Source organism: Teleopsis dalmanni, chromosome 2 (assembly GCF_002237135.1).
Source record: "Teleopsis dalmanni isolate 2A chromosome 2, ASM223713v2, whole genome shotgun sequence".
NCBI classification, from domain to species: domain Eukaryota; kingdom Metazoa; phylum Arthropoda; class Insecta; order Diptera; family Diopsidae; genus Teleopsis; species Teleopsis dalmanni.
The window spans coordinates 123,558,295-123,580,945 of NC_051847.1; the positions used below are offsets into that span (position 1 = coordinate 123,558,295).

At 26.5% G+C, this 22,651-nt stretch overlaps 2 protein-coding genes across 2 annotated transcripts; both read left to right on the forward strand.

Annotated features, from left to right (window-relative positions):
* Window positions 1-1,430: 1,430 nt before the first annotated feature.
* LOC119681154 (short coiled-coil protein B-like) lies at window positions 1,431-2,290 on the forward strand. The gene is made up of 2 exons (XM_038094260.1): window positions 1,431-1,654; window positions 1,720-2,290. Exons 1-2 carry the CDS (start codon window positions 1,597-1,599, stop codon window positions 2,061-2,063), a joined length of 402 nt encoding a protein of 133 aa, XP_037950188.1. The 5' UTR covers window positions 1,431-1,596; the 3' UTR covers window positions 2,064-2,290.
* A 5,881-nt stretch (window positions 2,291-8,171) lies between these two features.
* LOC119681155 (cysteine-rich hydrophobic domain-containing protein 2) lies at window positions 8,172-18,273 on the forward strand. Its single transcript, XM_038094262.1, has 3 exons — window positions 8,172-8,873; window positions 17,289-17,499; window positions 17,982-18,273. The coding sequence occupies exons 1-3, from the start codon at window positions 8,752-8,754 to the stop codon at window positions 18,147-18,149; spliced, it is 501 nt and encodes a 166-aa protein (XP_037950190.1). The 5' UTR covers window positions 8,172-8,751; the 3' UTR covers window positions 18,150-18,273.
* The last annotated feature ends 4,378 nt before the right edge of the window (window positions 18,274-22,651 follow it).

Sequence of the window (22,651 nt, forward strand, 5' to 3'; positions counted from 1 at the left end):
TATATGATTCTTCCGATTTGCTTTCATAGTCTTTTGCGCGAATCATTCAGTTATTTAGTTATATATAAAAAATAAAATCATTTAAAAAATAATGGTAGTGTTTGAAATATATGTATGATATCATGTTCCCTCGTATGGTATATTCTATATGATTCTACCGATTTGTTTTCATAGTGTTTTGTGCATGCATTCAATTTACTTAGGTATATTTAAAAATTAAAGTCAATTACAAAATAATGGTAGTGTCTCAAATATACATACATATGTATGATTTTATGCTCCCTCGCATGGAATATTCTATATGATTCGTCTGATTTGCTTTCATAGTGCTTTGTGCACGCATTCAATTTACTTAGTTATATTTAAAAAGTATATTCAAAAAATAATGGTAGTGTATGCATTACAAACTTATCAAGACTAAATTAATAAACAATTTTCTCAGACCTTTCCAGATTTTACTACAAGTTTGGAAATAAAGAAAAAAGTAGGAATATATGCAGGAATTAATTTAATTTAATCAGCGTTTTTCAACAAGCACGAGTTTGTTATAAAGGTAAAATATTCATTGAATCCAAGAGTCGTATTCGTATATATGCTATTTTCAAAAAATGAAGTTTTTTTAGTTAAACATCGGTTGCATATGTAAATATATTATGAAATAATTTTATAGTTCTAAATTGATATATCAATAAATTAAAAGAAATGATTTTGGATTTTTTAAGAAGTATTAAAGAAATCTTTCAATATAATTTTTTAATTAGAAAAACAAAATTGGCATAAATAAATTTATTAGAATTTAAGTAAATCAAAATATTTCGTTGGTACATTTTTGTGCCAATGAATTTATATAAATCCATAGTTAGATAATTAAAAAATATACAATAAAAAGTCTAATTAAATGAATTTTGTCAAATTTATAAGGCGTAATAATAAGAATAATTATAGAATAAACATTTTATTATATATTTTTATAATTATCTATCTAAGGAGTTATATATATTATTGTAATAACCAAAATGTCCAAATAAAGTATTTTGGTAGTAGAAGAGCTCATAAAACATTTAATTTTAATTATTAATACTTATTTTAAAAGTTTTCCGATTTAAATTTATAATTAATTAGTTTTGATAAAACAAAAATTAAATACTTTTAAAGTACTTAATTGAGTGTTACCAAATGGCATAATCTATAAATTTGTGGAAAAAGTAGTAAATTTTAATTGTTTTAATATATTAAAAATATTTGAACACTTAAATCAATATTTAAATTAAATATGTATTAACAAAATAATAAACTATTAAAAATATTTCTTCTATAATCTAAAGGATAATGGTATTATTATTACATGATGCATAAATATATTGTTTACAGATGTAATAACATTGATTCGTGCACATTCATTACATTTATTGTGAATAATATGACACATACTAGTAAGAAGCAGCAGAGAAAGTAATTAACTGAAGTGGTGATTGATAAAAAATAATACCACAAAATAATAATATTCTGAAAGTGTTTTAGATTATTTAAATAAATTATAGCTCAGCATTCTGTTATATTTCAAATTAATATTCGTGAACATATATTTTTGAAGTTATGTCGTTAATCGATAAATTGGATGACAACATACCCTTAGCAGATGCAGATCCGCAGGGTGAGTTACTAAAAAAACATTCTGTATTGTTTTATATTAATTTTAATGTTCAATGTTATATTTAGTGATTATTAATGATGACGATATTCGTCAAAACAATATGCCCAACGGTTGTTCCATGGATTCTTTACGATCTTCATTTACTAATAGGAGCTCAACACCAGATTCTTCGCACAACTCAATGGAAGCAGAAATAAGTCCTGACGAGAAAGAGGAAAAGGCGCGACTCATAACTCAAGTATTAGAATTGCAAAATACTTTAGATGACTTGTCACAACGAGTCGATTCCGTAAAAGAAGAAAATCTGAAATTGCGCTCAGAGAACCAAGTACTTGGGCAGTACATTGAAAACTTAATGTCAGCATCATCCGTATTTCAGTCAACTACACCAAATGGCAAGAAAAAGTAAATTTGTGAGAATTTAAAAACAAATAATGATATTAAGACAATGTTATGCATTCAGACTTGTAAATGTTTAAGTTGCTTTATACATATATATACATACATATATATATTTATAAATAATGCACAATTTTTGTCATGTGTAGTTATTAAATTTAGTATAAGCTATCATTGACATATTTTACAAAGCATTTGTTTAATGTTTATGACAATTTATAAATGCTCATATATATTAGTTAATTGAAGTGATTTGTATATGATTTGTATTTTTTACCTCAATGTTTTTATTTACTAATGCTACCAAATTTAATGCCTTCAGAACTTGTATGTGAATTTAATCGATTTTAATGCAAATATATGTATTTATTAAATTTTAATTGCAATAATAAATATAAGCTTTATTTAAAAAAGTTTTATGTGTTATCTATATTATACAGTGACCAAAATATTTATTGTAAGCCTTATATATTTATCTTTAAATTTATTTACTACACTATTTCAAAAACGATTTAAATATAAAAGGTAGATATGAATGCTTCTCAGAAAGGGATACCAACAGCGTACCTTTTGATATCAAGTGTAAAAGTGGAAGAATTAATTGTCCTTTAGAATCATGGGGGCGATGAGTTGATTCAGTCTTCCAGTTCCTATTGGTACAGTTAACATTAATCATTTTTAAAAATATCTTAAATGTTTTATCATTTTCAAACCATATTCATGAAAGTACAATTTGCAATATTACTGCTTTTTAACACAGCTTGACTTATTTACACTATTATACGTGATAAAAGGGTAACACACAGAAGAATTCGGGAAGATTTGTTTCATAACTCACATTATGGCTTATGATTTGTTTATATATACTTTTGAATATAACTCTGAAAACTGAGTGGCGCACACATTTCTTATTAAACTATTAAAAGAGTTCTTTAAAATATTTCAATTATTAATTATGAAATTTTAATACTTTAAAACTTTAAAGAACTTTATTAAATCGGTTATATATGATGCATTAATATACTTATATAATACTATCGATTCTATATGTTCAGACACAGCTTCAAAATCTCAATTTCTCCTTCATTTGCGCTAAATATAAGTTTTTTCTATACACAAGTTCATTTCATTCCAAAACAAATGAAGATAAAATTAATTTATTTTAAATTAGCTTTAAATGAAGTAAACTCTTACTTGCACCAAAAAGTCATTCCAGTGGTTCCCCATCTGCGTGAGTGTACTATAATAGTGCAAAACAAGCCATTGGAGGATTTAAATGTCATTACATTAAAAAAAACTAATTAGCAATGGTTTTATATCGGGGATTTAAAATTGTCGATATTAATCCTTATCTATAATATTATAGTATAATGATTAATTAATGGTTTCGCTATAAAAATGGAACATCGTATATTTTGTTTAGTTTTCCCTGCAGATGACTATCGAAGATAGTCGAAATATTGGAAGAATTATTTTTAATAAAGTATAAACGATTTTTAAATATAAATAATAAATTAGTGTCTTTTTTATTTCTATTTAAATTTAGCCCGATAACAAATTATTATAATAATGATCAATATTTAATATAATTAATTAAATTAGACGGTTTGGTTCTCGTAAGCCGTCGTACGAGTTCTTCTATTTGAAGGAGTGATGAAGCTTATGTGTTGCAGTGAACTTCAAGTCTTTTTTTATATGCTTCGGCCTGAAGCGTGATTATTTCAGGAACTCGGAACATGCAAGTCACAATGAAGGTCGCTGTTACGGATATACCATAGAGCATTGGTAATTCTTCTTAGGATGTTGTTTTGATATCGCTGTATTATTTGCCTATTTGACTCAGATGTGCAACCCCAGAGTTGAGATCCGTAGGGCCAAATTTTACGCAGTACCTGCTTGTATATTATTAGCTTATTTTCGATTGACATAACGGAATGTCGTCCAAATAGCCACTTAATTGAGTTAAACTTAAGATTTAGTTCATGATATTTTTTTTTTTGACGTCATGCCCAAGTATTTAGCTGTATTTGCGTATGGAATTTGTTGACCAACAATATACAGAGGTATATTTTTAATTTGCTTGTATGTAAACGCAACATGTACAGTTTTTAAGGTATTCAATTTTATTTTCTATATATTAACCCACCTCTAGCACGTGGTTGAGAGCGGCTTGAAGGTTCCTTGTTGCAATTGTTTCGGTGTCTTCCACGGACTGTAGAGCCGTATCGTCTGCAAAAGTTGCAACTATTGTATTATTTAAACCATGAATATCGTTTGTATACAAAAGATATAATAACGAGCCAAGAATGCTACCCTGTGGAACGCCCGCTTTTATTGGACATATATCCGAATAAACGTTTAGCATTAAATTCTGAAGTATTTCTCAGAAATATATGATTAAAAAAATATTGCGTACCCCATTGGCAGGATCATTCTTGAACAGTGACGAGTAAAAAGCATCGATGGTAAATATTTTTGGTATGTTTATAATTGTTAAACAGTTTTTTTAACATTTTACATATAAATTCTTATAGGGATTATCTGAAAAAGGAAATGCAAACTTATGCCGATGTACGGCCAGTATCACCTCTGTCAACATTGATAAAAAATCCTGTCAATGTTTATCACCAACAATACTAAAAAGTCCTTTATCAGTGTGCTTATTGCTAACATGGTCTCAAAAAATTATTGCCAATGTCGTCAACACCAATACTTTTAGAAAGATTTTCGCCAATGTAACATCTAATACAATATAACATAACATACATCTAAATTTAATTAATTAATTATTTTTTAACTATCTTTATATATTAACAAGATAGCAAGAACTTCTAAACGTTATGAAAAACTGTTACTGTTTTCTGTGTTAATGGATATTTTTCATATTTTTGAGTGCCATATATAAGATTGGAGAGCTCCAATTCAATAGTGCGTATATTTAATTTGCCAATAACGAATAACTAACAAACTATTTTATATTTGCCCGACGATCCTAATGTATATATGGAAATTACAACATTTTTGTCAAGAGGAGTTGCTTTACGTCAGTTGGTATCTTCTAAATGATTTTAATAACCTTTATAGGACTGTAAAAACTTTTCGGTATAACCCTGTATGTCATATATAAGAAATTTGGTATTTCGACTCCATTGTGATATTCTGGCATTAAATTTTTATAATTCATACCATAATTATTATATAGCTATGCACTGATGACAAGAACAAAACATTTCAGCGCTAATCGGACTCTTCATTATATTTTCTATGTTATTTTACTATAATCTTAATCTTAATATTAAATTTATCGCAATTTAAACGTGGGTTTGTAGTTTAGTTTAGTTTTGCCTAAGCGCAAAATATTTGTAGAACAAAAGTAAAAAGTGAGAATTATTTCACCTGGTAAATTCGCGAGACGTAGATAAATGTTCGAGCATGAACAATATACATATGTACATACAAAATTTTTATATCAGTTTATTATTTGTGTTTTGACTAGTAAACCGGAAGGAATGGTAAGTAGAATCAGTGTTTGTGTTTTATAAATAATTAAAAAATATAAGAAAATATTTATACATCTAATGTTATGAAATAAAAACAAATACAATAACAATGCTAATATAATTTTTATTTTGTCTGCAATGTAATATTTTTTGTTTTTAAATTTTGATACGTCACTAACAAATAGAGGAGTATTTTGTGCATACGAAAATATTTTTATTCACACAAAATATTATATAAAGTTGGTAACACTCGCGCTTAATCTCGTATATTCAGAGCCATTGAGATTATTCAACAGATCTAATAGCTGTTAAAAAACTGTTATTTTTAACATTTTAACATTAACTTTAACATTTGTGGTTGATGGTCGGCAAATAATTAAATATATAATTAATAAATATAATTAATATTATATACTTTTGATTTCCTTATTGACGTAAAAAATACAATATTTATTATTGATTATTTTACATTTATATATATTATTTTTTATTTTTATATATATCAGTAATAACTTGTATATATTTTTAAAATAATAACATTTTGCATAAATAATTTTAATTAAAATTTTTATGTTCTATGATAAGAAATCTATTTTGACTAGAAAAGGAGCAATATTGAGGAAATTTTTAAATTGAAGTGAATTTTCGAAAAAATCATTAAGCTTGTTCAAACAGCAGTGTATTTTGTAAAGATCTCTTGTTTTAATTGTGCACATATAATTTTTGGACTGTGTAAATGCCAAAAAATAAATTATATCAAATTCAAACCCAAACTAGTGGTTAATAAACCTAATAGGTAAAATAGCACTTTACTGGTTTTGGAGATTTGCCATTAAATTTAGTAATGGTAGAACACCTCTTTGGGAAGTTTCTTCATCTTTCTACAGCTAAGAAGACTTGTAATCTAAAGTAAAACAGCATTATCAATTCTTAAGTTCCAAGACAGCTTAAAGTAGCCTCTTTTGGTACACATTCTTGAATACTCCATTTATATAAAAAAAACACCTCCATGACATATATCTTTATATATATACTAATGCGTCTATCGTTAGTAACCGCGAAAAAGAAGAAATCGAAAACACCACAAATTTTGCAAAACGTAAACAAAAATTTCAAAGATTAAAACAACTCAATATATTAATTAGATTTGCTTAATACCTTCCGTGTTCAATTCAACTAGAAAAAAATCTAGAATTACAATAAATCTGCAAGAACAATTGCGCATCATTTATTACTTATGCGCCGTCATACCAATTGTGTAAATTAGCTCTGGCTACAGAGGCCCCTTAAAATAATAAAGAATTCATTTTAGAATTCATTGTAATATGTTTATATAAAATAATTTGTAATTTTATGTTATTAGTGTTTAAGATTTTAAAACTTACTGATAGGTTTTAAATAAGAGCGATTGAAAATTCTTCAGTAAAAAAAATAAATTATTCCTTATCGTGTTGCAGCAATTGATGCGTTTTATTGTAATTAATTGAAATTCTTATTTCAGCTGCAATTGTTTACAACTTAATAAATTAATTATATCTTGTACTATAATCAGACACACTTAAATTTCGCATAAATCTTAATTTCGGCTTCGTTTTAGCGAAACTGTTATTTTTCCATACAAAATTTAATTATAAGGTTAGAACAAAATTAAAGAAAATTGTCTTAATTAGAAAAGAATTTCAGGCTTCTTTTGGGGAAATTTGAAATGATACTGTGCGACAGATAAATTTTAAGCAAAAGTTGAGTTGAGATAACGAAAAAGTGACATTTATTTTTTAAAACAACTAACTTTAATAAAACGGGGAAATTATTTTGAAGGTAGTGCAAATAATTAGCGAACAAAACTGTAACTGTTATTACCGGAAAACTACTAAAGCTAATAAAACAACTGATTGCTATTCTTTGTAGTTATAATAACCACTTTTAAAATTTCGTACATTTGAATGATGTTTTGAGCATGTAACATAAGATTTGCAAACAAAAAATATATGATTTTCTTATTTTGGGAAAGTATGAACACTTTTCAAATAAACCTAATTTCATTTTAACGAAATTAAGGAAATTTGGCTGTCTGAACATAGTATTATTCATTTATTATAATAAATGCTATTACAATGAAAGGTCCATTTTGAAAATGAAAAATTTGAAATATTGAAATTTAAAATAATACTATTGTGAACGTGCATTGTCGTCACGTTATTAAAAAAAAGAATAATAAAGAGAGAGTAAAACAAGCAGCTCTCATGGTTTACTTTCTGCATTTGCTGTGCAGATATGTTAAATTACAAAATCGACCAGCACTAAAGATTTCCACGAAATTAGTTTTAATAAAAAAACTTTAAAAGTTTGTTGTGTTACATTGTGTGGTGTATAATGCTTATATAATATAATTAAATTTTAAAACCTTGATATCTAAAACGTAAATAATATAATTTAATTGAGATAAATTGTATTGTAAATTCTTACCTCAAAAAATGTCGATTGCGAAATAATGCGTTACACAAGAATAAAGTGTGGAAAAGTTTGCAATCATGCATAAGTTTTAAGTGTTCTATATATAAAAATATATTTAATATCTACATTACATTGCTTAAATAAATTAAATTTCTATAAAAATATATATAAGTATGTACAAAATAGATTGTGCATCATAAGTTTTCTTTGTTGGACGGGAACTATTGCTTTTGGTGTAGCAACAACAAAATAACACAACTAATTAATAATTCACAATAGTGTTCTATTTACATACTCTCTGTTATTTTCAATGAAACTCTTATTTTTGTTTCTTTTTAAACTGTCACTCTCCTGCGCCAGCAGGTCTAACAATATTTGTATTCCTTTTGTTAAAATTTTATAAAATAAATATTTTTATTACAACATATTTACATGGAACAGTGGAAGTGATGCTATAACATTTCGAGCAATCAAAAGATATATGTCAATATAATTGAATACATTTTTTATTATAATATGCTTTTTGAAATAAGAGTAGTGAGAAAAAATTGTAACAGAAAATACAACAAAGTCAACCTCGAAATCAATGCAATATTTTAAAATAAAAATTATAATAATAAAATTGTTAAACTATGCAAAATATGTGTTGATCTAACTCGACAGCGCGTAATTGTTTGCTGAAGCGTTATTACATATTTTTGAGAAAAATTAAATTTTGCAAAAATTACGCTTCGTAATTTACCAATGTCAATGGCAGACTTCGATGCAATTTATGAAGATGAACAGCTGGAGGAACATTTCGAGGATCAAACTGTGGCTCCAGTTCCGGATCCTATAGTAATACGAGGTGCTGGTAACATGACAGTGTAAGTGTATTTTCTCATACTTCACAAAATTCGAATTGGAATCGGCAAATATTTAAATGTATCCATTAAATAATTTTATTTTTTTAAATTTTAATTGCTGCAATTTTTTTGTTGGTCTTTTGACGTAATTTAATGCACAAAATTCGTTTCAAGGTAAATTTAAATTTTATACGCTTTTTAGGTGCATATTGTAAATGTGCAGAATTAACAGACACAGACTACAGAAAATGCAGAAATAATGCTATAGTGAACTAATCGTGAAGGTTGTGTATGCTAAAGAAAAGTTTTGATTAAAAACTCAAATATTTTTTTCTGATTCATATATAAATATTTTTTGTTTCTAACCCAAATGTTTTCTTTCCCGTACACAAGCTTTTGTTAACAAATGTGCTTACCTTCTTGATAACTATGACGAACCTGTTCTGGAAGTGTTCTATATCCGAGATGTTTGTTTCCGAGACTGTGCTTCTCTTGGTACTTTTAGAATATCAATTTGTGGCATCATGCCGTTTAAATAATTTGCAAGACAAGCAATCTACTTATTTCATTTTTTAATTAAAATGAGTGGTTTTTATATGTCATTGCACTTCTTGTGTTAAAGAGACATTACGGTTTTAAAAGATATTTCTAACGTAGTAAAAGATATATCTGACCTTTTGAAGTCGCTATATTCTAATTACGAAATGTATCGATCGAGCCCTGTTGATTCATAAAGCTTGTTTGTTTCAACACGATGTTAGAATATATTGTGTTAAAGAGATATTCTTTAAAGAGAATATTTTTTGAATAACTCTGCCAGAAACAGAGACGAATGGAAAATTTTATAACAACAAATCTGTGAATAGACTAAGTTCTATATTTAATTTTATATTGAAGAATATGTCATAATAATAATAATGATAATAGTATGATAGATGATGGATATTGGATGTTGGATACCTGAACCCTAAGCATTATAGTTATAGACAATATTCCAACTAATAATTAAAGAAAAGCTTTTCCTATAAGAAAAACTGTTAGTATGAAAAATATTATTGATAAGATTTGATTTCAATATACCGAATGTCGCTGAATTCTTTTTCTTGCAGTTGTCTATTAATTTTGAATGTGCGTTAGAGAATTCTTTAGTATAGATTTGTTTGTGTTTGAGATAGATATTTTTTTAATTCATATTTATTTTTTTTCATAAGTTTTTGGATAAGGTAATTCAAAAACATTTTAAAACTCTGTCTTTTAATATTTAAAACAAGACATAAGAAGATTATCTCATCAAAACTAAAAACTGGTTACCTCTACATTCGTAAAAACATCAATAATTTGAATCCTATATGGTAGGGCTGTCCAGACCAGATAAGACCGCGGGTTTATTCAAATCACTGAATAGGTGGGAGGGTCGCAGAAATAAATACTTACGTTCATAATTTTTCCGGAGAAAAATAAAAATGCGGCAATAATATTAAACTTAATTTTAATAATTCCTCATCTATCAATATCAGCATTATAAATATTATATTATTATATGTAATGATTTACGGCACAGGATACACAGTTTTTTGAACCCGTTGTACAAAGAAATATATACTAAAGTCTTTGTCAACTAAGTTAATTAACGTCAAGTGTAATAAATTATTTAGTATAATTCATAGTATATACTAAATTATAATAGTATAATTCACTTATTTGGGATACCATAAAAATAAAATAATATAATGTTACTAAAATTTAACAAAAAAAAATTTGCCTATTAGTCAGGGGCTGTATGATACCCGTGGGCAGTGCTTTGGACAGCCCTGATATATGGATTAAATTGTATTCTATTATAATTCTAAAAGATTTAACTCCCCCATCGAAGATTATTGCTATTTTATACCTTATTAATAGTATATCATCGTTGTTTTTCTAGGTCATTTGCTATAGAGTTATTAGTCGCGTTAGATATGTCGTTATTTGGCATTTAAAATCGGTGAAAAGATTCGTTGTAGATGATTATTAAAATAAGGTTATATAATGTAACTTTTAATACTTGAAATGTTCCCTCGATTTGACATCCTTATCTAAAGTTTGTCAGTTTAAATTTATGGGCTTGACGATTCTCGCCTATAAAATATTTCTTAAATGTACAAAGATACATATAGTGTAGTTGGCAATTGTTTATCAAAATTTTACTTGTTTGAAATTATGGTAGATTAAGTTCAATTCTGAGTAATTTCTTGGAATATTTAGCGAATTAAATTCTAAAATTAAATTTATCAAAATAATAAAAAAATATTTGACAAGATTTGAATTTACGTTCATGTGAACGAACGTCGTTGAACCCCTTTTCTTGCAATCGTCCATTTAACCTATTCGTTTGGGCGTTCGTTCTATTCATATTTGAATATATACTCATTTAGATACTTAATAAATGCTAAACAAATGATCAGAGCAAATATTTACAAAATTGAAATGTTTTTACAAACAAAATCTTTCCAATGTAGCATTTTGAAAGCTTGAAGAGCTTATCACATGTCGTCATTTTAGCAGTTTTAATAATAAAAGTGACACATTCTCTTGCATTAAATAAACATAAGATTAAAACTAAAAATAAGAAAATTTTTTAGTAAAATTAAAATTCTTATCTATATATTTACAATAAAGAGTTGAATATGTAATACGCAAATTATAGTATTCAATGATTAGAAGTATAGAAGCAGTATTCAATGATTAGCTAGATTTCTTATTAAAAGGTCTTTAAATAATTAATCCCCTGCCGTATCATTTATATTAACACATTATGGCCGTGTACGAGTTCGAGTCAATTGAGGTAAAGTAAATTGAAATTTCCTAGGGATTTTTTGCACAGCTCTTATGTAAATATTTATTTATTTATTTATTGCACTTATTTATTATTTTTGATTAAAAGTTTTCAAATTTATTTATTAAACATCTATAAAATTTTCACAATGGTAACACCTAATTTATCTTATTTTTATCTAATTTACCTTATTCGAAATTCTGGTAAATACCAATATTCGCTGCCATACCGACATAATTTACTATTTCCTTCAATTCACCATCAATCAATTTACTCGAACTCGCACACGGCCTAGCAGTAATCAGTGTTTCTACTGAGTAGTTCGTTATCCACTTAGTTTAAATGGTATATCATTTGGGTCCTGAGTACATATGAGTGAGCAGAGAAGGGAACTACCGTTCAAATTGATTTATACTATTAATAGATTGATATTCCTTTTTATACTTTTTAGTCAAAAGTATGTTTATAAAATAATTAGATAAACGTCGGAATTAGGGAACTATATATTCTCGTATTAAGTATAATAAAAACTATTTTCTTATAAAAACATATATATAAAACATTTGCCTGTACAGTAATAACCACATAATATTGTTTAAATATCAAAGTTTGTGGTAATGCATTGATAGGTACTAGAGTTTATCATTTGTATATGAACCACTAGATTTCTATCGATTTATCATATATCATTAATGATGGTATGTTTAAAAGGTTCCAATCTTTAAGTTCTAATTTGATGAAACTAATTTGAAAAATAATAGAACTTTTCCAATAAAAATATATACCTAAACATTTCGTTTTTATGTTATCTACATCTAATACCGATCTTACAATTGAGTAACAATCGCTGATAACAGTGATTAAAAATGTTAAAAAAAGTGATGTTAAAAGTATAATTGAGCATTTGCAATCCAGTATTGCTGAGTATGATTGAGTTACTGTAGTCAGTATAATTGGTCAAAGTCGCTAGTTACTGTAGCCATCGCCTGTTGTTTAATTGTAGGTTGGCTATAAATCTGATCTTATCTAAATAAAATTCTATAATAGTATTAGATACTATAATTATATATTAGTGTTTCTAATATTATTTGAGCCTTTCGAACCTTCGAACATTTTGATGTTTGATTAAGTTTATGCTCGAATGTTCAAACAGTATATTATGCTCCAGTATTAGCTCTTATATATATTTGTATAAAACAAAGATATTCGAGTAATCTGAATATCTTGGAGCATTTCGAGGATTTTTGAACATTTGACGTGTCCGTTTCAAATGTTCGTATTTAAGTAAATCGAACTTCACTAGAATTGTAAATCTAGAGTACTTTGAACTACTATTATATATCAAATATTTATATAGTACCTTTTTAAATAACTAATACTTAAAAACGCGTTTTGTTTAATTGCAGCTATGGAATATTGTCAATTAGCTATGGTCATTTTTAAAATTTCTAAAGATTCTTACTAGAAAATCTAGAAGATTTCATTTAATTATTTTAAAAATGTAAGAAGAATTTGTGATGAAACAAATTAATATATAAACGGACAGATATTACATCTTTTTGAAATTATTCTACATTATACTACTTTTATGGTCTTCTTCCTTGCCTTAAAAATATTTTAAAACATTTAATTTGTTCAGTTAAATTAATTATACTTTAATTATACTTTATACTTATTAATTCACTTTTAAAAATTGTTTTTCAAAACTATATTTTTCATATCTAATAGTTCTAAAATTTTATAAAATCTTTATTTAGGATTCATCTCATAAAAATTCTTCTTAATTGCATACGCGATTTGTCATATTATTAAGGTTAGGTTAGGTTCCCTAGAGGATCCACTTAAGCCTATTGGCCCATTGTGTTACCGTATATATACGAATAACTCAGGGTTTAAAACCATCTAGAGTCATACTATATAACTGCGATTAATATTTGATTCTGAAATATTTCAAAGTATATAATCGTACTATCAGTACAATTATCATATATTGAATATATATTTATATATTTTTACAAGAAAACAAAATTCATCAAAAATTAAAAACCAATCTTTTACGTTTTTATAATTCATCTTTTAAATTTTGTGTTAATTATTTTATTACAAAATGCTTGGTTCCAATTTAATTGTACAAGGACAAATAAAAATTTATGTTTTTATTATATATAAATTGGGCTTAATTGTCAATAAATGCACATACACATTATTCATAGGAAACATTTTTTATTAGGTCTTCTTTCAAATAGTTTATATTAAAGTAGATTTTTTTTTTGTTTTGTGGAGAGGAGGTGAAATGCTTTATGCACCGTCAAATCGAATGTCGTCGGAATGGTGTGCCCGACTTCCTAACATTTATATGTAGTATAAGGACTAAAACATTCTCTCTTCGGCGAGACTTATTACTTCGAGGAGGGTCTCTTTTATGTTATCATTTCAAGCCAAGGTTTTGAGATTTTCGATATGCGTCCAGACCTCTACTTTTTCACTTTATTAAAGTAGTTGAATTATTATAGTCTCAGAAGCTAAAACAAGAAATTTTAATACTTTTATAGTTGGTATCTTTCAATAAAATAATTAATCAAAAATTATAATAGGTTTATAACAGAAATTGTGGACGCTAATGTCTCCATTAGGGAAGGGAACAAACAATTATGATGAAGTTGAGAAATTTCGAACTTTGCCAATTCGAATTATGAAAGTTATACTGTATTTATACTGTTCTGATATTATATGATGTATTATATGATAAATGATGCATGCATGACAGAGTTTAATATGATATAAATTATCATATCACTATTATCCATGATATAGATATTTATTTATTTGCATTTAATAGGTTTATCTTGTTAGCAAGTTCAGACCTTATTATTTCAAAATACTATTATTGTTCTAACACAACTATTAATCTTTTAGCATAATTGTTTAGAAACCTTTCAGATTTTGTTACTTTTGTTGGCCAACTTCTAGAATTGTTGTTTCAGTTAAAGAACTAGTTCGTTCCTTACTTTAACTGTTGAGACTTTAGATAAGAATTAATATGATTGATTTTTTCTAAGACCAAGGAATTATATCGAAATCTTTTAAACGTTCTCAAGAAATACTTTATAGCGATTTGCGGAACGCATTAAAATTTGGAAATCTCTCATTTTTTACCTTCATTGAATCTTTGCCTTAAACAAGTTCCATAAAATAATAAAATTCAATATATAACTTCATATTTATATTTAAGGTAAACTTAAGATATTGTTTATCTCTGTAGTTAGGTTGAGGATATAAAGGCGAAAAGTGTTTAAAATTTCTTCTGTTGTCAGATGAAAAATAAATGAAAAAACTGCATGACTAAAAATAATATGAACTTTGAATGTCCATACCTAAATATTCAATATTCACTTGAAATACGTGTTTCACAAAAATCATTTCATTATAAATATTATAATTAATTTACTTTTGTTCCTCATAACACCAGTATCTTCCCATGCAGTTGCTGTCGACCGCAATGTAGTATCTGTGATTTGTGGTGATTCAGATGTAATTATTGTATTGAATGATGCAACGAAATTAAAGATGAGTTTTGTTTATTTGAAATCTGCTTTCTATCAATTTATTTAGTTACAAAGGTGCATTGTGAAAATTATAAATAAATTTATTAAATATATTATAGATTATTTAAAGCGTTTTTAAGTAAAAGTATGGTAATGTGAATAGATGTCTAAAAATATTTAATAGATGTAGATTTATTTATTATTAGGACAAAGTTCAATTTATTTACATTAAAAGATAATTTATTATTTTATGATTATTGCTTATTTTATATCCCTATCAAGAACATAAGGTTGTTAGATATATTTTTCAATTATTATAGTACTATTGATCTAGTTCAATCTGTAGAGAAATACTTTAGAATTCATTTCTTATTTTCTGGGGTTCATAAGTCAGGAAATTTATACGATAATTATTTTAGTTGAAATGCTTGTAATAACTTCTGGAATACAGAATTATTAATAAAGCAGTTCAAATTGTAAAAATATATCAGATAAATTTTAGCTAAATTTGATATTATTAGTAACGAATTGACGCGGTTTAGTCCGAACTCTAGTAAAATATTGGTTTTTATTATTAGTATTGGTTCGATGAGCGGCTGTGTTCACAACACATAGTGATGTTTAAGTACCTCTAACAATTTCCATAGCAGTTTAACAGTTTACAAGGAAGGCAAACCAAACAGTACTTTTCAAGAACGAGAGAACTACCAAAACAATTTGAATAAATCAATATGTCAATTATAATATTTAAAAACTAGTATAGGTATTTGGACTAAGTTTATTTTTCGGTATTTTATGCTGAAATAAGAAAAAAATGAAATTATTCCGGATACTTTCTACACAGTATTAATAATCAATATTTATTTTATCGTCTTCAAAGTAGATCCCGTACAGTGTAATACAAATATGGCATGCATTTGACCCAATATTCAATACATTTTTTATAAATAGATTAAGGAGCTTCTTTAGCTCCTTTAGTGTATTTTCTTTCATGGCCGCAATAGATTCAAAAACTCTTTTTCAAAGTTTTACTTTTGGATTCGCCAACAGAAAAAATTCACACTTGGAATATCAGGTAAATATGATGTTGTTGTAATAACCCGCAGATAACATAAAAGGACAAACAAGACGATGATATGGGTGGGGAAGTGAGTGGTTAGTGATAGCAGGTGATGGAAGGGGAAATGAGAAGGGGTAGAATGGATGGGTGGTATTCAATTAAACATTAACCTGGGTCCAGATAGAGAAACCTGCCCACTTCAATGGGGTGGGTCCAAAGATCAATTAAACAGAGGTTTGTGTGCGTTGTAAGACAGGAGAACAGATAGGCGACGTCATGGGGAGTAGAGCTGCCCTTGTTTCAATGTTTGGTCGATCACATTCTTTAGAGTTTTTTGACAAAAATTCTTGGGTTGGTTTGCAAAACACTCAAAACTATAATTATACAATTTTGCATGGTAACACAATGTGGTGCTATCCACTTATAAAAAAAATTTTTTTTTATAATTTTTTAAATTAAAAAAAGGCACATAATGCATTAGATTATATAAAAATACTTTGGAAACACGTATATTATGTGAATTTACACTTTTTATAAACATTATTAAAAATTGAATGTATGAATTTTGGACCAAAAACATCCATCCATATTTATATAATTTCTTAAAGAATAATGAATTATTGAAAGTTGTAATATATAATAAATAAAGAGCAAGTAAATTAGCTTCTAAAATCTTCTATAATTGGTAACGAAAGCTGCGATGGTCCCTAGGTATCTAGGTTAGTATCTACCATTCAGTTTTACTCGAACATTGTAATGCTCGAAAATTGTAAAGCTCACACATTGTGAGGCTCACAGATCGTAATATTCGAACATTAAAAAACTCGAACATCATACTGTTCGAACATCATAATTTTCGAACACTTTGAGCGAGTAATATATTATTATTATTAAGTATTAATTATATTTATATATTATTTTTACATATATCACAAATTAATTTATAAATTATTATTTTATTTCTTTTTATAAATTAAATTTTTATTGTTTAATAAAAAACATATTTGTCTTTACAGGTTTGGTCTTAGTAATCGGTTTAATACAGAATTTCCATCTGGTTTAATGTCGCGTGTTGCGCCGGAAGAGTTTAAGGCAACTCTAGGACGTATCAATAGCATTTTGAAGAAAACCTTACCCGTAAATGTAAAATGGTTGTTTTGTGGTTGCGTTTGTTGTTGCTGCACCTTGGGTTGTTCACTTTGGCCTGTGATTTGCTTAAGTAAACGGGTGAGTATAAAATAGAATTTGCAAGGGAGACCAGCCTTTTTGTAGATTGGTTTAGAGTTGAATAGTTTTCATGAGGCAATCATATGCTATTAATGATAAACACAGGATTGTGGAATGTTGTTGGATCTTACTAGTGTAACCATTATAAACTGCTTATAACAAGTTGGTTGGTCTTGTAGGTAGATCACCATGTCTCATTGGCATAGAGGACAACATATTTGAAATACTTTTCTTAGAAAAACTAAAATACACTTGGGAGAAATAGGAAATAAGTTGTGATTGGTAATCTTATACATGTAACTTCACGACATCGATTTGGTTACTCTTGAAGTCACAACTATGTTATTTCCAACAATATTCTGATATATGATATTTCGATATTAATTTTCTTATTTTTTTTAATTCACTCATACCAAAAAACTAGTTGAAGAATAGATTATAATGGACATAAAATTGGAATAATATTTTATAATTATTTTCAGACTCAAATAACTCTTGACAAATTATTAGAATGGGAGAATAGTCACCTCTACCATAAGCTCGGTTTACATTGGCGACTGCATAAACAACAATGTGACTCCAACTCAATGATGGAATATGTTGTCTTAATTGAATTTATACCAAAAACACCGATTTATCGTCCAGATTAGAGCAAAATATGGAGCAGTGAAAATTATGTCAAGCTCTAACGCAGTGCGTAGCTTTGGTGTAATTAATTTAAATTAATAACTTTGTTAGCATAGAAAAAGAATTAAAATAAAAAAAAGTATCTATAAATTATATTTTTTCTCTGGAAAAAATTATGTGTGATGAACTAACTTATAAATATATATTCAAATAGTATTAATGTAAAATATTAGATTGAAAAATGAAATGAAGTAAATACAATAAAAACAAAACGTAAATCATAATTTTTGCTTAAGAAAATCAGCAGCGCATTGTTTTTATTAAACAAATTAATAGTTTATTAGATAATGTAATTTTTTAGTATTGCTTTTGAATTAAATGAGAAACTAATATATGTAAAAAGTATTTAAATTAATTTGTAAATTTTTAATAATAATAATTATAGTTTAGTTTTAATATTTACAAAAATGTAATTGTAAAGTTAATACTGAAATGTTGCAAAATTTTGCAAAAATGCGCTCTAAAATCTTTTTGTTAATATTTATAAAAACATGGTTCTCATAATTGTATACACTAAAATATAAATATATATGTTTTTGTGCTTCATTAGTTAAAGTTTATGTAAAATGTATGTATATGATTTGTTTTAATATAATTTAAATATTTCTGCAAAAATATGAGTAGATAGTTTAAATATAAAGCAATTGTATAGCATTATTAATTAATTGTTATTTATTAATTAAATTAATTATTTATTTATTATTAATTAGATATTTTATGCATTTATATTTCAAGTAGCATCCATTCACACCTATATCTCTTCCTTGTCCCATACTACCTTTCTTTGTCTTCTCCGCCTACTTGTACTAACGCTGTTTACAATTCCGTTCATATCAGGTTTGTCTACCTTTTCTAACAGCTATCCTATTTATATATATGTCTTAAAATTCACTTCATGTTTCTTGCTCTATAGATCACGGGCTACAACAATAATAACAAGCTATTTTGAATGTAAATTTTATTGTGTCAAAAAGACTAGTAGTGCTCATCAAGTTGACAACGTTACTTAGAGTAAAAATTATTAAATATTGTTTTATTGTTTTTTCATTGTAAAAAGAGCACAGTACCCAACTCACTAGCAAAATATTCGCTTAATGTCTATAGAGCTTAACATAACAATGTTTATTGCTACCTTAAAAATGATACTACTTCCTAAAAAGATATTCTCCTAGAAAATTTATTTCAAGAAATGTACACACTTTGTTATTCTATTCGACTAGGGTAAAGAGGATATTTTAAGTTTATAAAGACAGTGAAAAATGTGTCTGAAATATTTTAAAACATAATGTTGATCAGCAAACCCAGACGCGATGCATTGTTTTAACGCTGTTCGTAAGTCTGCCTATTAACGTACGAACTAGTGTCTCTCTCTGTTTTCCAGCTAATCAAATAAACATTGAGTTGGAACTTTTTGTAAATCCTTACAGATTAGGTCGACACATTAATAACACTGTTTGATACACAATTCCAAATAAATACTTAAAATATATATGCATTTTTAATAATATGTTCGCATTGACTTTCGGATGTAAGCTATAAAATTAGAACCATAATTAAATATTTAGCTAAAGATGCTAATAGTAAATAATTGAGTTTTAATACATTTGTGTGCAGGGTATAGTGGTAAAGTTAAAAGCTAATATTTATTATTGTTTTTCTATACTCTTATATACAAATCAATAACTTTATATGTTATTATTAAACTGCTGATCACTATTTATTCAACTATATTAGAATCGAAATACTCCTTTACTAAGTCATATCTGTCCTTTAGACTAGCATTCGAAAGGAGCTAATTCTTTTCTTATCAGCTGATCTTACACTTTTCGTATATAGCCTGAAAATTTTGTATGGACTTTACAAAATGAAATTTATATATTCGTATCTTTGTGCTCGGCAAAGATTTATTCATTTAATTTGTTAGGTTTAAAGATCACCTGTTGCTGCGAATATTAACACTTACTTTATATGTAACTTGTTAGTTGGAGAAAGGAATTTTCTCTAAGGGCACTGAATATTTACCACCTGAATCAAGGTATAGATAGACTCTTTCTTATCGCTGTTAAAAATAGCAACTGACTATTCTTCATAATTTCTTCAATTAAGACATATGGTGTGCAAAAATAATATGTAATGTCTTTGTTAAATTTGATTGTGGTTAGGTTCAGATGTACTGGGATTATCAACTGATGCTTTGGACACATGGTCTAAAATTCTCGTTTAATTATATGCACTTGAAAAACCTCATAAATTTAGAACGATCTGGAAGTCAGTTTTCAAAAAAAAGCATATTAAAATTTAAAAAACTTATAACTTATTTTATTTAAATAATATTGCTATACAATATTGCTTACGATAGGTTTTTATTGTATAAGTTTTTTATAGTTTTAAATACAGAAATCATTGTAAATAAAAAAAAAAATAGCACAAAGAAAATATTTGCTGTGTAGTTTAAAAAGATAAACGATATAAGTCCATATATAATAGATTGAAACGGAACTCATAAAATATATGTATATGTTCACTATTAAATCAGACTAAGCTTAGTTTGTAAATGCTGCATAGATGTATTCAACAGAATTTGGAGGTTTTTTTAGATTTAATGGCTATTACTAACACTTTTTAAATTTACACTATAAGATGAGCTTATAACCATTTATAAAAAATGCATAAAATAATAAGAAAAATAAGAAAAATAATTTTGAATTGCTTTATACATATGTAGAATACCATATATGTAGAGTATGTATAAGTAGTGTCGATAAGAGAAGAGATGGATCTTGCTTTCTACAATAAACTAAGATCACAAAGAATTCAAGGTGGTCCGGAATGAGGTAGTTTAAAACTGATTTCATTTAATTATAAATTTAGTTCGAAATCGTAATATTTTATTGTTAAAATATTTGTTATTAAGTTTATTATATTTTCAGACTTTTAAGTACCTGCTTGGTTCTTATAATTTTATAGAACTATTACTAAAATTGAGGAATAAATGTTTTTAATGTATTTATTCAATGTAATAAACTTTCATATTAAGTCTTCCAAAAGTAATTTTCAATAATTTGTTTGAAGAATATAGGTTTTGAAATTTTGTTGGAGAGCTCATAATCAAAGACATATCAACTATATAAGTGCTTACATAGTAAATGAAGCTCTCCAGGCATGTAGGTTGGCACAAGAACACTGCTTAATTCCACGGTATTTATATTGCATAAATGATATATACTTTCTGATATCTGATGATGATGAGTTTAAGTATGTTAAAAGAAAAAAATTTATATCTGAAGTGAGAAAGAATTGATTTATTTGTTTATTTAGAGGACCTGCTGCGGCATACAGTAGTAGGTAGTATGAATACATTAAGGCTGGAATTGTTTTTGTCGTGAAAGAAATAAATTATTAAAATATATAGTCTAGCATAGCGTGTTTGTGGAAATATATATTTTATAGCATATAAAATTTTTTTGAAAGAAAACTACATATATTTAAAGAATAATTGGTTGATCACTTTAAAAATTTGCAGTATTAAAAAGAAAGATATTTGCTTTGAGTATATATTATTATATATACCATTTTTAAATCTTGTAAAAAATGGTAAATGCAATGTTATTGTAATAATTATTCAATTTTAAATAATATAATTATCAACTGAAAATTTGATGCAAACCTGCAAAAATATACAAAGATCCTTGGTTTAATGAAAAAAAAAACTTATGTACTTTTAAATACAATATTTAAAAACGTGAAATTTGTAAATAATTAATGAAAAACAATTGTGATTATATATAAAAAATATTTTTTTTTGCATATGCACTCTGTAATGTTGCAGTAAATCGCTATAAGATAAAAATAAAATTAAAAAAAAAAAATTAAAAAATTTACTAAAGTAAAACTAAATTTATAAAAACAAAAAATTTAATAGGTATTGTAGTATATTTATGTAATATTAAGTTAACTAAATAAAAACCTAACAAAATGATTGTAAGATTGGAGTTTAATTTTTAACATCGATAAATTTCGAGAAATGCCCAAGGTCTAGACTAATAGCTTCATTCAATTTTAAGATAATATTTACCGATTGGAAATGTATAAACTCTATCGCCTTATTTTTATTATATTTCCATAAATTTTAGTTAGTTGTTTATTATTTCGCGTAGTACTCATTTTAAATATACACTCAAATTTCCATAAGTCGAAGTCCAATTTTGCAAAGAAAAGGTTCGACTTATGGAGACTTCGAGTTAGAAAATTTTTTTAGAATCACATCGCAATCAAATAAAGCATAGAAGTTACAGTGAAGTAAAATATTCCGAAATTAAGGTTTGGGACTTTAATTTTTTCTTATTTTCAGTAAAAAGAGATTCCACTTTATTCAAACCCTTATAGTATCTTGCGTTTGCAAATATAAATTCAGAATTATGAATGAGTAGTCTATTTCATTCTTGGAAGGCTGATGAATAATCAC

Coding starts and splice junctions, on each gene's coding strand:
- LOC119681154 (XM_038094260.1), top strand. CDS start 1,597: ATGTCGTTAATCGATAAATTGGATGACAACATACCCTTAGCAGATGCA. Junction 1,655..1,719: donor AGCAGATGCAGATCCGCAGG/GTGAGTTACTAA, acceptor TGTTATATTTAG/TGATTATTAATGATGACGAT.
- LOC119681155 (XM_038094262.1), top strand. CDS start 8,752: ATGTCAATGGCAGACTTCGATGCAATTTATGAAGATGAACAGCTGGAG. Junction 8,874..17,288: donor GGTGCTGGTAACATGACAGT/GTAAGTGTATTT, acceptor TTGTCTTTACAG/GTTTGGTCTTAGTAATCGGT. Junction 17,500..17,981: donor TGATTTGCTTAAGTAAACGG/GTGAGTATAAAA, acceptor AATTATTTTCAG/ACTCAAATAACTCTTGACAA.